The sequence below is a fragment of the Grampus griseus genome (assembly GCF_964374135.1).
Source record: "Grampus griseus genome assembly, chromosome: 20".
In the NCBI taxonomy this organism is placed as follows: Eukaryota; Metazoa; Chordata; class Mammalia; order Artiodactyla; family Delphinidae; genus Grampus; species Grampus griseus.
This window is the reverse complement of record NC_139014.1, coordinates 55,551,984-55,566,730: the sequence shown is the minus strand read 5'-3', so window position 1 is coordinate 55,566,730 and position 14,747 is coordinate 55,551,984. Positions and strand designations below refer to the sequence as shown.

At 54.6% G+C, this 14,747-nt stretch overlaps 2 protein-coding genes across 2 annotated transcripts in view; one reads left to right on the top strand and one right to left on the bottom strand.

The window, feature by feature from the left end:
* The window catches only part of MYO1D (myosin ID), a 348,470-nt gene extending 340,258 nt beyond the window's left edge, over positions 1 to 8,212 (top strand). Inside the window, exon 22 of the mRNA XM_082678981.1 lies at positions 6,084 to 8,212. Within this exon, the coding sequence (XP_082535107.1) occupies positions 6,084 to 6,240 (157 nt within the window). The 3' untranslated portion in view covers positions 6,241 to 8,212. The remainder of the gene's footprint in view (positions 1 to 6,083) is intronic.
* A 4,008-nt stretch (positions 8,213 to 12,220) lies between these two features.
* Positions 12,221 to 13,144, bottom strand: CDK5R1 (cyclin dependent kinase 5 regulatory subunit 1; the record flags this gene model as incomplete). The annotated part of the gene is made up of 1 exon (XM_082679668.1): positions 12,221 to 13,144. One exon carries the CDS (start codon positions 13,142 to 13,144, stop codon positions 12,221 to 12,223), a length of 924 nt encoding a protein of 307 aa, XP_082535794.1.
* Positions 13,145 to 14,747: the final 1,603 nt, after the last annotated feature.

Genomic DNA, 14,747 nt, shown 5'->3' with positions numbered 1-14,747 from the left:
AAGTTCTTATTTTTCCTTTAGATCGACCCATTTTAAAAAGATTATTGCGTAGACTTCCCTGGTGGTCCGGTGGTTAAGAATCCGCCTTCCAGTGCAGGGGACGTGGGTTTGATCCCTGGTCAGGGAACTAAGATCCCACATGCTGCGGGGCAACTAAGCCTGCACGCCCTAGAGCCCGCGCACCACAATTAGAGAGAAGCCCTCACGCCGCAATGATAGATCCCACGTGCCGCAACTAAGACCGGACGCAGCCAAAAAAAAAAAAAAAAAATTTTAATTATGATAAAATACCCATAACTTAAAATTTACCATTAGTCACAGTTAGTACATTCACAGTGTTGTGCAACCGTCACCACTGTCTAGCTCCAGAATATTTTCATCACCCCAAAAGGAAACACCCTGACACCCTGACTCCTCTGCTTTCTGTCTCTGTGGACTTGCCTGTTCTGGACATCTCATATGAGTGGAATTACACACAGTATGTAGCTTTCTGTGTCTGACTTCTTTCACTTCGCATAATGTGTTCAAGGTTCATCCGTGTTGTAGCAGATGTCATTACTTCATTCCTTTTTAGGGCCGAATAATATTTCACTGGATGGATAGACCACATTTTGTTTGTCCCTTCATCAGCTGATAGATATTTGGGTTATTTCTACCTTTTCTTTTTTTCTGAAGTATAGTTAATTTACAATGTTGTGTTAGTTTCAAGTGTACAGCAAAGTGATTCAGTTATATATATTATTACATATTATGTATATTTATTATATATTATATATATTTATTATGTATCATATATTATTTTCCAGATTCTTTTCCATTATAGGTTATTACAAGATGTTGAGTATAGTTCTCTGTGCTATACAGTAGGTCCTTGTTGTTTACTTATTTTATATATAGTAGTGTGTATATGTTAATCCCAAACTCCTAATTTATCTGTCCCCCCATTCCTCTATCCCCTTTGGGAACCATAAGTTCGTTTTCTATGTCTGTAAGTCTATTTCAGTTTTGTAACTAAGTTCATTTATACGATTTTTTTAGATTCCACATATATAAGTGATGTCACGTGATATTTGTCTTTCTCTGTCTGGCTTACATCACTTAGTATGATAACCTCTAGGTCCATCCATGTTGCTGCAAATGGCATTATTTCATTCTTTTTATGGCCAAGTAGTATTCCATCGTATATATGTACCACATCTTCTTTATCCATTCATCAGTCAATGGACATTTGGGTTGCTTCCATGTAAATAGTGCTGCAGTGAACACTGGGGTACATGTATCTTTCTGAATTATGTTTTTCTCTGGATATATGCCCAGGAGCAGGATGATACTATAAAACTCCTAGAGGAAAACATAGGCAGAACACTCTTTAACATAAATCGTAGGAATATCTTTTTGGATCTGTTTCCTAGAGTAATAGAAATAAAAACAAAAATAAACAAATGGGGTCTAACTAAACTTAAAAGTTTTTGCACAGCAAAGGAAACCATAAACAAAATGAAAGAACCTACAGTATGGGAGAAAATATTTGCAAACGATGCTACCAACAAGGAATTAATCTCCGAAGTATACAAACAGCTCATGGAGCTTAATATCAAAAAAAAAAAAAAGAAAGAAACAACCCAATCAAAAAATGGGCAGAAGACCTAAACAGACATTTCTCCAAAGAAGACATACAGGGACTTCCCTGGCGGTGCAGTGGTTAAGAATCCGCCTGCCAATGCAGGGGACACTGGTTCTAGCCCTGGTCCAGGAAGTTCCCACATGCCGCGGAGCAGCTAAGCCCGTGCACCACACTACTGAGCCTGTGCTCTAGAGCCTGCGAGCCATAACTGCTGAGCCCGTGTGCCACAACTACTGAGCCCACATGCTGTAACTACTGAAGTCCATGGGCCTAGAGCCCGTGCTCCGCAACAAGAGAAGCCACTGCAATGAGGAGCCCGTGCACCGCAACGAACTAGCCCCTGCTCGCTGCAACTAGAGAAAGCCCACATGCAGCAATGAAGATCCAGTGCAGCCAAAAAATAAATAAAATTAAATAATTTTAAAAAGACATACAGATGGCCAAAAGGCCCATGAAAAGATGTGCTAATTATTAGAGAAATGCAAATCAAATCTACAATGAGGTATCACCTCACACCAGTCAGAATGGCCATCTTCAAAAGGTCTACAAATAATAAATGGTAGAGAGGGTGTGGAGAAAAAGGAACCCTCCTACACTGTTGTTGGGAATGTAAATTGGTACAGCCACTATGGAGAACAGTATGGAGCTTCCTTTAAAAACTAAAAATAGAGCTACCATATGACCCTGCAATCCCACTCCTGGGCATATATTAGGAGTTTTATAGTATCCAGTCTTACATTTAGGTCTTTAATCCTTTTTTTTTTGCGGTACGCGGGCCTCTCACTGTTGTGGCCTCTCCCATTGCGGAGCACAGGCTCCGGACGCGCAGGCTCAGCGGCCATGGCTCACAGGTCTGGCCGCTCCATGGCATGTGGGATCTTCCCGGACCAAGGCACGAACCCGTGTCCCCTGCATCGGCAGGCGGACTCTCAACCACTGCGCCACCAGGGAAGCCCCATGGTCTTCAATCCATTTTGAGTATATTTTTGTATATGGTATTAGAGAATGTTCTAATTTCATTATTCTACATGTAGGTGTCCAGTTTTCCCAGCACCACTTATTGAAGAGACTGTATTTTCTCCATTGTGTATTCTAACCTCCTCTGTCATAGACTAAATTGACCATAAGTGTGTGGGCTTATTTCTGGGCTTTCTATCCTGTTCCATTGATCTATATTTCTCTTTTTGTGCCGGTACCATACTGTTTTGATTACTGTAGCTTTGTAGTATAGTCTGAAGTCAGGGAGCGTGATTCCTCCAGCTTTGTTCTTCTTTCTCAAGATTGCTTTGGTTATTCAGGGTTTTTTGTGTTTCCATACAAATTTAAAATTTTAAATTCTGTGAACTAGAACAAATGAAAAATGCCATTGGTAATTTGATAGGTTCTGTGAACTAGAACAAATGAAAAATGCCATTGGTAATTTGATAGGGATTGCATTGAGTCTGTAGATTGCCTTAGGTAGTACAGTCATTTTAACAATATTGATTCTTCCAATCCAAGAACACAGTATATCTTTCCATTTGTTTGTGTGGCCTTCAGTTTCTTTCATCAGTGTGTTATGTTATAGTTTTCAGAGTACAGGTCTTTTGCCTCCTTCGGTGGGTTTATTCATAGGTATTTTATTCTTTTTGATGTGATTGTAAATGGGTTTGTTTCCTTAATTTCTCTTTCTGATATTTCATTGTTAGTGTATAGAAATGCAACAGATTTCTGTATATTAATTTGTACCCAGCAACTTCACTGAATTCATTGATGAGCTCTAGTAGTTTTCTGGTAGCATCTTTAGGATTTTCCATGTTTAGTATCATGTCATCTGCAAACAGTGACAGTTTTACTTCTTTTCCAATTCTCTTATTGCTGTGGCTAGGACTTCCAAAACTATGTTGAATAAAAGTGGTGAGACTGGGCATCCTTGTCTTGTTCCTGATCTTGGAGGAAATGCTTTCAGCTTTTCACTATTGACTATGATGTTAGCTGTGAGTTTGTCATATATGGCCTTTTTTGTTTTTTTTTTTAATTTTTATTGGAGTATGGTTGCTTTACAATGTTGCATTAGCTTCCACTGCACAACAAAATCAATCAGCCATACACATCCAGATATCCCCTCCCTTTTGGACTTCCTCCCATTTATATGGTCTTTATTAAGCTGAGGTATGTTCCCTCTATGCCCACTTTCTGAAGAGTTTTTATCATAAATGGGCATTGAATTGTATCCAAAGCTTTTTCTGCATTGTTGTAAATAATGCTGCTATAAACATCCCTGTACAAGTTTTTGTTTGAACACCTGTTTTCACTTCTTTTGGGTATATATCCAGGAGTGGAATTGCTGGGTCGTGTGGTAATTCTGTGTTTGACTTATTGAGAAAGCAAACTCAATCCACGTTGTCTTACTTTGTTGTCTGCTGATGGCAGTGTGGACAGCACCAGCCGGGGGCTGCTTAGCTGCCTAGCTCTTCAGACCAAAAAGCCAGTTCTTCTTCCTGCCCTCAACACCTGGAACCACTCACCCCCCTCTCTTCTGCCCAGATCCCACGGCAGCCCCACAGAGACAGGCAGGGAATCAGGGCAGGGCCACTCAGGGCTGCGGTGCTGGGGCTCCGCTTGCTCCAGGCCAGCCAGAGGATGAGGGTCGAAGGACCCCTCACCCAGATCACGGGCTGTGCATCTATCCCCAGGGCAGCCTGGCTCCCGCAGGAATGGAGAAGTGCCCGAGTCACTGCCTCCAATGGGCTCTGCTATTTTTATGTCCAAGTCTGGTTAAAAATAGCCGTCCTAAGCCAAGGTTTTAGCTGCAGCTGACAAGACATTAAGCATCAGATACCTAATGCCCATGAGAGATAACCACGGGTCTCTTCCTGTGTTCATTTTCTGTTTCTACAAGATGTTTAACAAGAAAGGGGGCTTCCCTGGTGGCGCAGTGGTTGAGAATCCGCCTGCCAATGCTGGGGACACGGGTTCGAGCCCTGGCCCGGGAGGATCCCACATGCCGCAGAGCAACTAAGCCCATGCGCCACAACTACTGAGCCTTTGCTCTAGACCCCGTATGCCACAACTACGGAAGCCCGCATGCCTAAAGCCTGTGCTCCGTAACAAAAGAAGCCACCGCAGTGAGAAGCCCGCACACCGCAACGAAGAGTAGCCCCCGCTCGCCACAACTAGAGGAAGCCAGGGCACAGCAATGAAGACCCAATGCAGCCAAAAATTAATTAATTTTTTAAAAAAAGAAAGCAGGTAGGAAACAGCCATGAGGAAAGCCCCTAACAACATCTCCATCCCTGCCCCCTGGGCGCTCCAACAAAGCCCAGCCCAGTGTTCTGGGCACTCAGAGGCCAAGAGCGCCACTGCCCGCAGGCCCCCTTCCTGCGGAAAGTGAGTCTGAGTGATGGTGCCGCCCAGACCAGCCGGTGCCTGGGCAGTGCCTCCCTGTCCCCTGGGCCAGGCGGGCGGAAGCACAGTTGTGCCGGCCTCCCCTGCCGTCCGACCCTTGGCATCCCGTCCAACGCCGAGAGCAACAGCCACCCAGGGAGCCTGGCCCGCCCGCCCCCAGCGCCAACCTGGGGAAATGAAGGCGTTCAGAGCACAGGGAGCAGGGCCTTCTCCTCTCACCTCCCAGCGCGGAGAGCGCCGATGAGGCACGAGGCGCAGCGCGGGACTGTGCCGGCCGCTGAGTCTCCCAGCTCTTGCATCTGCGGCATCTGAAGTGCGTTCAGTGCCCAGCCAGGCGCCTGAGGAGGCGCTGCTCCTCCCCAGCAGGTGCGCAGCCACCCCGCGGGCACTGGGCACTCCGGGCCCTCCGACTGCTCAGCAGGTGGGAAGAAGCCCCGCTGGGCCAGCAGGGCCACGTGGCTCCTGGGCAGGGGAACGCGCTCCTGCCCCGCACGCTGCCAGCCACACAGGTAGAAGCACCGCTGACCCTCCCTCCCACTTCCCGGCCTCCAGGAAGCTGACGTCCAACCGGTTCTAACAGCGGGACCCGCGACAGGCAGGGCCGAGCCGGGACTCACAGAAGACATTTCTCTCATCGTCGTGGTAGTCAGGTACCATGTGCGGGGAAGTCTCCACTTATCACTGGACGCAGCGCCCCCAGGGCTCCGTGTTGCCACCAGAGAGAACTGATAAACAGTGTCATCAGAGCCCCGTGCTGTGACATCCCCCTGCTGACATCTAAAGCCCAGTGACTGGTCCTCAGCCTCAGGCCAGAGGGCGGTGGCCGTGCCGCACTGCGGCTCCCTGCCCTGTACTGCCCCACAAGCGGGTTCTCAGGAGCCCGGCAGCGCCTGAACCTCGGGCCCTGGCTCCCCCAGGGCTTTGGTTCGGGACCGCAGCCCAGCACCATCTCTCCCGGCCTCATCCTCTCTGTGCCCTGGCCTGGAGACACCTGTGAGGCCCAGGGGCTGCCGGGGAGACTCCCCCACCTGGGCCCCCTGCTAACCGCCTGTCTTCTTTTCGGTCCTTCCAGTGAGAAGCGCCACCTTCAAGTCAACGTCACCAACCCTGTGCAATGCAGCCTGCACGGGAGGAAGTGCACCGTCTCCGTGGAGACGCGGCTCAACCAGCCGCAGCCCGACTTCACCAAGAACCGCTCGGGCTTCATCCTCAGCGTGCCGGGCAACTGATGCGCAGGGAGGTGGGGCCGCCCGAAGCCCGCCCGCTAGGCTCCACGCTGGGAGGGGCCCCCGCCTCCCCTGCGGCCCCTCCCCGAGGCCCACCCCCTGCTTTCTGCCTTTGGCCTCCGTCTTCCTCGGTCCCAACTGTCCGCAGACCCCTCAGCAAACCAAAGACCCCGTGTCCTGCCCAGCCCCTAGCCACCACCCCACCCCACCCCCCACCCCCGACTACAGCTCCCCTGCAGTCAGAGAAGGCCGCCCGCTGCCAGGCCAGGTCAGCCTGCCTGACCCTGTGACCAGCAGCTGGCCCTGCAAGGCGAGGGCTTGGGGAGCCCGGATGCAGTTTCTAGCCAAAGCCATGCCCCCGGGTCGGGGGAGGTTTGGGGGACATGAGCTGGGGAGGTAGCCCTGCTCTCTCCCTGGGCCCAGCTGCCCTCTCCCCAGGGTGATGGCAGCCCCATGCCCTGGCTCAGGGAGCTTCTCAAAGCTCCTCGTGGACCCCCTCCCCGCCAGCAGCCAGCCAAGACCACCAGGTGAGCAGGTTCACCTGTAGGGCCAGCCCCTCAGCCCAGGAGCCAAGGGCCGGCAGTCTGTCCTGCCCAGAGCCTGCCCCCAGCCCCGTGGCCACCTCCCCAGAGAGCGCAGCGCAGGGGATGCTCCAGGGATCATCTTACTTAACCGCACAGCCTGGGCCGTGGTTGTCTTGCACTTACTTTTGCAGTTTGCTAATCATATCATGTCTGCTGTGCCCACACTCGTGTCAGGAACGCTAATTAATAAAATAGAATGGGGGGTGGGGAGCAGGGGAGCAATCCGGGGTTTGGAAGTTGCCCCTCCAAACACCTCTGCCTCACACTCACGTGGAGAACCAGGACTGGGGTGGGAGGGCCTGAGCCCCAGGAACTTGGGGAAGTGGAGCGACAGAAACAGTGCGGGGGTCCTGGCACTGCAGGCCAGGCCAGGAGAGCCGCCGCCTTGCCAGTCCCTGCCCAGCAGAGCGCGCGTGTGCTCCAGATGCTTCCGGGACCACCCTCCTCTGAGCCTCAGCTGAGGAGGACGCCACACACCCCCTGGGCAGCCCGGGCCTCCCGGCCTGGAGCCTTAGAAAAAGGAAAGACTCAGGCACCCCGTGTGGTCAGGGGGCCGAGGGTGAGCCCATGCCCCAGGAGGAGCCGAGCAGGATGTCAGAGAGGGACGTGCTGACGTTTTCTCCGCTTTCTGCCACAGAGGCTCCCCCTGCCACCCCGACCCCACAAAGCATACCAGGTGCCACCTCCTGTGCCTGCCGCGGCCCCCTGGCCGGCTCCCAGGTGGTCCCAGCAGCTTGGTCTCGCGGCTGCCCCACCCCTGCTTCCCAGGGCTCAAGCACATTCTCACCCCGTGCAGTGCACAGCAAAGAGTCCCGCCGGCATCCTGGCCTTGGAAACCCATTCATCCTCCAAGCCTGGTCAGCTGCCCGCACGGGACCCCGTTCAGCAGCGCCCATAGCTTTGCCAATCGCCTTGACACTATCGATCCATCTTAACTGGAACATCACCTCTCCTTTCCACTCGTTTCCCCAAACTTGTTGCTTTACTAGATACATGGAAATGTATGTTTTAGACACACCAAAAACATGCCAAACGAATGCCGTTCAGAGGCTGGAGAGGACGGGGGCTGGAGTCCTGCCCTCCCACCTTTTGGTGTCGCCTCTGGTCCCTGAGCCCTCAGCCAGAGCACCACCGCCGTCCACAAGCACTTTTTCATGATGTCCTACAGAAAGTCACAGTGTCTGGCAACTGAAGAAAGAATTTCGGGTGTGATCACAGCGCTGAGGGGAAGGCAGGAGGACACAGTGATTGTATGCGATGAAGTGTTTCTCTTGATTTAATTAAATGCAGTTTTATGGTTTGGTGCGTATATTCCTATTTTCTATTAAATTAACTTTATTTCTAAAGCATATTTTGATTTATCATCAAGAGCAATAAAGCATTAAATCTTACGTTTAAAGGTTCTGCTTTTTGAATTGAAAACTGTATCTACAGTTGTCAAATTTTGGCTTCTATAAACTGTTAACCCAGAGGATGGAAGGGAGCATTAAACACAAATCAGGTAAAAATGGAGGATAGTTTACGTGGGGCTGTTGATGAAAAGTATTCAATGGTGAGTGCGAAGCTGGGGGGAGGCGGAGCCAGGAGGCGGACAGGCAGTGGAATTAAATCCAAACACTTTCTCCCACCATTTTGAGGCCTGTGCACTAGACTTGAAGCTCATTGCTTTCACGTTTACTGAGATCGAAGCACGCATAAAGGCAAGGCTGGGATCTCCAGGGCTGCAGCTGGAGGAGAGGTCTGGGTGAGCCGTGGCTCGTCAGCCTCTCCCCGAGCCCTCAGGTTGGGGTCGGGGAGCTGCAGACAAGCAAGGCCCTGCGGGGAGATGGGGCATCCCCAGCACCCAAGGGCCCCGCAGCCAGAGGATGCTACCAGGTCCCCGGTTACTGGCGGGACGGAGCCCGCAGTGATGGCTTCTGACTCAGACAAAGGAGGTGCCCTGATCACAAGGCTGACAGCTTCCAAGGTGCCACCTGAGCTGCGCCCCGCCCCCAGGCCCAGGGCAGCTCCAGCCAGCGGGGGACAGGGCCAAGGGGGTTGGGGGGGGGACCAAGTCCAAAACGCCAGGTCCCAGCAGCTCAGGGTGGTGGCGTGAGTGGGCACAGACCGCTGGCAGTACAACCAGTAGGGGGCCCCACCCTTGCCACAATTAGGGGCTAGGGTGGCTGCTTATCTGGGAGCCCCGGGGTTGGAGTTCTCTCTTTCAGAAACCTGCACAGAGCTAGGCTGGTGGGGTTGAGCCACATGGACCCCTGCTGGCCTGGGAGCCTCTGGGCCGTGGACCACGAGCAGAGCCAGGCCCAGGACACCTGGAGCCACAGCCTTAAGTGCCAAGCCGGCTGCCCTGCAGGACCCGCTGAGCCAGCCCTCGCCAGGCCATGCCTGGGCCCGACCCTCTGGCTGGAGGTCCCGGTCACCCAGCTCCGCCAAGGCAAGGGAGCCTTTGGAAAGCAACTCCTGAGAAACCAAAGTTGACTTAACCTGTGCTGCTTTCTTAATCACCTTAACATGAACGCGCTTGTTAAGGCCTCTCCCCTAACCCTCCCTCCGCCCATACTCCCCTCCCCCACAATGCAATCCAATTATGTTTTAAGCGCAGGAATCATTTATAAGAGGGGCCCCCAGCCTGCTCGTGAAGGATGTGCCCACAGAAAAGGTCTATGTAATGGATGGTCAGTGCATTTTATTTACTCAGCACAGTACAAAAATAAATAAAAATAAGGGAAGGGGAATTAAATTACAGCCAAACTGAGCTTCATGACCTTGTCAGATTATAAACCACACATACTTACAAACACGCTACGCATACATACAAAATGAGACAAATATAAATTAATATTAACAACACCCACAGTTTGGTCAAAGAATAGCTACAGAAGAAATTGCACTAAAAAACCAACATACATCGCACGTGTGTAATTAGCAGTTTCAAATATACAGCTATGAATAATTCCGAGTGAAAAAATGGTACATTCTCTTTTCATTGCAAGTTTAACAACGGCTGGAACAAAACTAAGTTCTAATAACTGCATGGAAAGAATATATCAACCCTTCAGGTTTACAAGAAAGAGAAAAACCAAATCCTGAACTATTATTCCTGTGACTTGTTCTGTGCACGGGTGTAATTTTCACAGCCATCTGTTCTAAGATTATTTTTCTTAAGACACAAAATGCTCCTGGTTTGCATGCACAATATCACTGTAAAAGCAACAATGAAAGAATAAAGGGTTTTTTTTTTGTAGGTTAGTTTTTTCCTTTTTTTTTAATTGTTCGAAAAGTAGTCTTCATAGCAGCATGTCAAATGGGTTCACTGCTTGCACACTCAAGCGTATCAGTTCCTCTACACAATACTGATGACCAGTGCAAGGGAGGGAGGAGACCCCACCAGGCTTCACATTGATGGAACTAGAGAGTTCTTTCCTTAGTCCCCAACCACTCCTGAAATTTGCACCGCCTCCAAAACTTAAAAAAATAAATATGGAGAGAGAAGGAAACGCACAGAACTGGAATCCTGCGGATGCGCCTTCCCGCAGTTTCAGGCCCAGCGCAGCCCGCGAAGGAGCGACTACAGACCCACGCCCCTGCTCTTGAGAGTCGGCACCCGGACCCCCCTCTCGTGTGCCGCCAGGGCCCGCTGCCCCCACGGGCCTCCTACCTCAGGTCACACATGGCAGCAGGATCTGCACAGACGGGCTGGGTGACAACTCCAGCAGAGAAGAGGCGCCGCGGCGAGGTCCGCGCCAGCAGCCGCGGGTTCCTTCCAGCCCCGCGGCAGGTTATCTGGCTGGCGGTCCTGAGAAAGGCTCAGCGTGGGCCTCGGGGCGCAGCTGCGGCCAATGCTCTCCGGCTCGGGCAGGCCCTCTTCCTCGGGAGCACCACGGGCCCGCAGTCTCAGCTCCGGGCCTATTAAATCGGGACCTCAATTTCACAGCTTTTTCTTTTTTCTGTGAATTTCAGTAGTGCTTCTGCTGAAATCGGCAGCCACCTGGAAGCTAATCCTATGTAAAACCGCCCCCTGCCTCCCCCCAGCCTCCCCTTCCAGCACCCCCTGGGGGACTGGGACTGGAAGAGAGAATTCTCTGTAGCATCTTCACATCAGTCTTTGTTCCCCAAAGCCGAAGGGACAGAGAAAGACTTGCTCCCTTCTCTTGGTCCTCTCCCAAGCCCCAAGCCACCGATCTGGGAGAATCAGAAAGAAAATTGATTAAGTACACATCATGTGTTTTTACAGCCACCAACCAGGCTAAGGTGGAAACCAAAACCAGCAGCTGCAAATGATCAGTTGTAGAATCAGCAGGCAATCAGGAGTTCTGCTCCCGGCTTGTAATTGTCTCCAAGGTCCAGCTGTCTCACTGGCCCTTTCGGGACAAGGCTTCACCTTCAGAAGAAACTGAACTGTCTGGGAACAGCTTTAAATCAACAGAGGTGAGGGCGGGGGTACATCATGACCCCATCACCCTGATCCCTGACATCACTCCCCACCGCCCCACAGCTCTGCAGGACAAATGTCACGTGCACCAGCAAGAGGCCTTAGCCCTTAGGTGGGCACCGGCTCAGTCCCAGGCATGGCAATCCCACCTGCCCAGAAGGCAGGCTGTTGACAATGGGCACCTGAAGCTGTCCTGGCCTTCACCACAGGGTGACTAAGCTGCATGATTCAAATGAAAAATTCACCCAGGAAAGGAGTTGTCCCCAGCTTCACCCCACCCCTTTAGAGCTGGGACCCAAAATGAAAGAACTTAATGAGTCAAACCAGCTTGTTAACCAACACTGCCAACACCGCTGGGAGCAGGGGAAGGGGGGCGAGTTCCATGTCTCCACAAAAGGAAAGCCCTTGTCCCTAAAAAAGAAAAAAGAGCAAACCGGGTCGTGCATGGTCAAACGACAGGACACACTCTTTGCACCAGGCCGGCTTCCCCTCAATTGAAGAGGCTGTCCCAGGGCCATGGGCATCTTGCCTCACAACCCCACATGCGGCTCAGTCAGGGTGGCTGGCTCCAGGAGCCTCTGGGAGAATGGAGGACCCAAAACAGGACCCGGAAAAGGGCCTCCAACCAGAAACTCTGGGCTGCCTGGCTGTGGGGAGCAGAGGGTAGCCTCCCCTGCCTTGGTCCAGCAAGAGCACAGGCGGCAGAGGCAGGTCAGTCCTTTGAATTCCCCAAAGTGAAAGGTCAGGAGCCAGGGTGTCTCTGAATACATCTTCTGAATTTTGCACAAGGTTCGGGAGTTCAAAAGCATCCAGAGTTCTTGGCAGAGCTGAAGAAAACCCCAAGGAGAGAAGGTGGGAAGGGAGGGGCCCTTCGTGGCTTCGCTAGACACATACTGTACACAAAATCTGATTTAATAATAAATTTTTAAAAATGAATTGAATCCTTGAGCCGTGATGCAGGCTAGCAGGCTCACCGGTCCAGCCCTAGGAGGAGCCGCTTCTTGTCCTCCTGGCCACTCTCGTTCTTCAGGTCGGAGAACACCTGTGTGAAGTAGTGGGGGTCGGCGTTAATCTGCAGCATCTTGGAGCTCATGAGGTTGATGACGGAGAGGCAGCGGTCCCAAAAGGCCTCCTTGCAGCTCTCCACCAGGAAGGGCTTGAGCGGGTAGGAGATCTCATTGCCCATGTAGGAGTAGGAGAGGTACAGGCAGGTCAGCAGGACGGCCTGGAGCTCGTGGTCAGAGCCCACCTCAGAGGAGATGACATCCCGGCAGAGCATGTAAAGGAAGACCACGTTGGCGGGCGTGATGAAGCCCTGGTCCTGCCAGCCCTGCAGGAGCAGCGAGCGGTCCACGCTGCGCAGCCAGAGCACAGGGTCCGTGGGGGACAGGTGCTTCAGGCGGTAGCACCGGCGACAGAGAAACTCACCCAGGCAGCGCAGCAGCTCGCTGGTGGACGCCTGGACAATGACCCGTTTGGGCGTCCCTGCGGAGGTGACGGCAGGATGCGGGGCCTTCTTGACGGAGGAGGAGACCCCGGTCTGGGAGCCCGAGAGCTGGCTGGCAGGGGCTGCGGGCGGCTGCGCCGGTGGGGGCTGGGCGAACGTGGACAGGTTGGCGCACGACAGCGACTTCTTCAGGTTCTCATTGTTGAGGTGCGTGATGTTGTTCTGGTAGCTGCTGTTGGGCTGCACCTTCTTGGAGTTCTTCTTCTTGGCCGACACGGCCACGATCCTCTTCCAAGGCAGCACGGAGATGATAGAGTGCCGCTTCAGGTTCTTGTCCTTGGCGTTCTTGCTGTTCTGCACGGCCGTGTAGTGGCCCACCGTGGCCGCGCCATCCTCAAACAGCGTGGCCTTCCGGTAGCTGGGGGACAGGGACAGCACCGTGCCCATGGTGCCGCTGCGCGCCGGGCGGGTACCTGCGCCCCTGCGCGCCCAGCCTGCCGGCCGGAGGGACGAAACAGCTCACCAAGCCCGAGGCGGCCAGGGGGAGGCCGGGGCGCTCCCGGGGTCGCTTACCGCCCCTTCGGATCTGTGTGGAAAACAAGATGGTTCTCAGCACCAGGCGGGGCTCGCGTCGCGCTCCTCCGCCCCGGCCTCGGCGGCCCCGCGGACCTGGCCCCGGACCCGCGCCCAGGCCTTCCCCGGCCGGCACGGCCCCGCCCGCGCCCCCGCGCCGCAACCCGGCCGCTCCACTGCGGCACCGGCACCCGCGCCCGCCAGGGTCCGGATGGCAGCGCGGGGGACCGGGAGTCGGCGGAGGTGGCCGGGGACCCCGCCTCGAAACCGCACGCGGCCGCGACCCCGGCCCGGCTCCCCGGGGACAGCGGACGGCCCGAGGCGCAGGCTTACCGAGCAGGTGGCTCCTGCGCTCTGCACCCTCCGCAATGCGCGCCGCGGCTCGACGCCGCGGTCCCGGCGCTCGGCGGGGCTCGGCGGGGCTCGCGCTCGGCGGCGGCGGCGGTGGCGGCGGCGGCGGCTCCGGAGCTTCTGTCCAAGGTTCTGCTGGCGCCGCGGCCCCGCCCCCCGCTCGGCCGCCTTCGCCGCCGCCGCGCCCGCGCCCGCCCCGGCGCGCACCTCAGCGGCCTCCCTCTCGGGCGCGCGCGCGGCCCACGCGCAGGCCCGGCCAGGCCTAGTCTCGCCCGGGAGCCGGAGCCGCCGCCGTGCTCAGCATCAGCTGCGCGCGGTGCTGGCAGCGACACGGCCGCGAGCCCCAGGCGCCGCTCTACTCGCCGCGCCCCATCCAGGACCCGGGCTCGGGCGGCGGGTACTCGCGGCACCGCCCCGCCCCTCCCCGCCCCGCCCCACGGGGCCGCCCCCCTCCCACACTGCTCGCCGCCCTCTCGGCGCCGCCCCACCAGCAACAGCCCGGCCGTGCGAGAGTCGCGGGCGCACCGCGCAGCCGAGCTCGGGCGGGTGGAAAAGCTCCGGGCGGGGCGGGGCCGAGGGCCGACCCCGCCCGCCGCCCCGCCCAGACACGTGCTGCCTTTGTTACCGCCGCGGCGCCGGCAGCTGCGGCCGCGGGGGCGCTCTCGGCCGCGTCCCCGCCCTGGCCGCCAGAGAAGCCATCCACGGAGGCTAGGACCCCGAGCAGCCTCCTTCCATTTAACCTCCTCGTCCCCGGGGACGTAAGCTAGGGAGCTCAGGGAGCAAGGTGGGGAGAGGCTAAGCCTTTGCTGAGGCCGCCTGAGTGCCCCAAGCATCCCAAGGGGACTGTCGCATCAGTTTTGAGTGCCTTTCCCTCTGGGATCTCTGTTGCCCCATCCCAGGTAAATGCCCACGGCCCAGGTACAGAGCGACTAGCCTTCCCACACCACACCTGGGACAGAGCCCTGAGGCTTCTGGCTCGGTCGCTGCCCCAGAGAAGGGCCAATACTGAGCCCATCACAAATGCGACCTCAAAATTTCCACCAGCCCTCTTGTTATAGAACAACTGAAGCAACTGCTTCTCCAACCAGCCTCTGATCTGCTGATTTAAATATTTTTCATGCTAAGC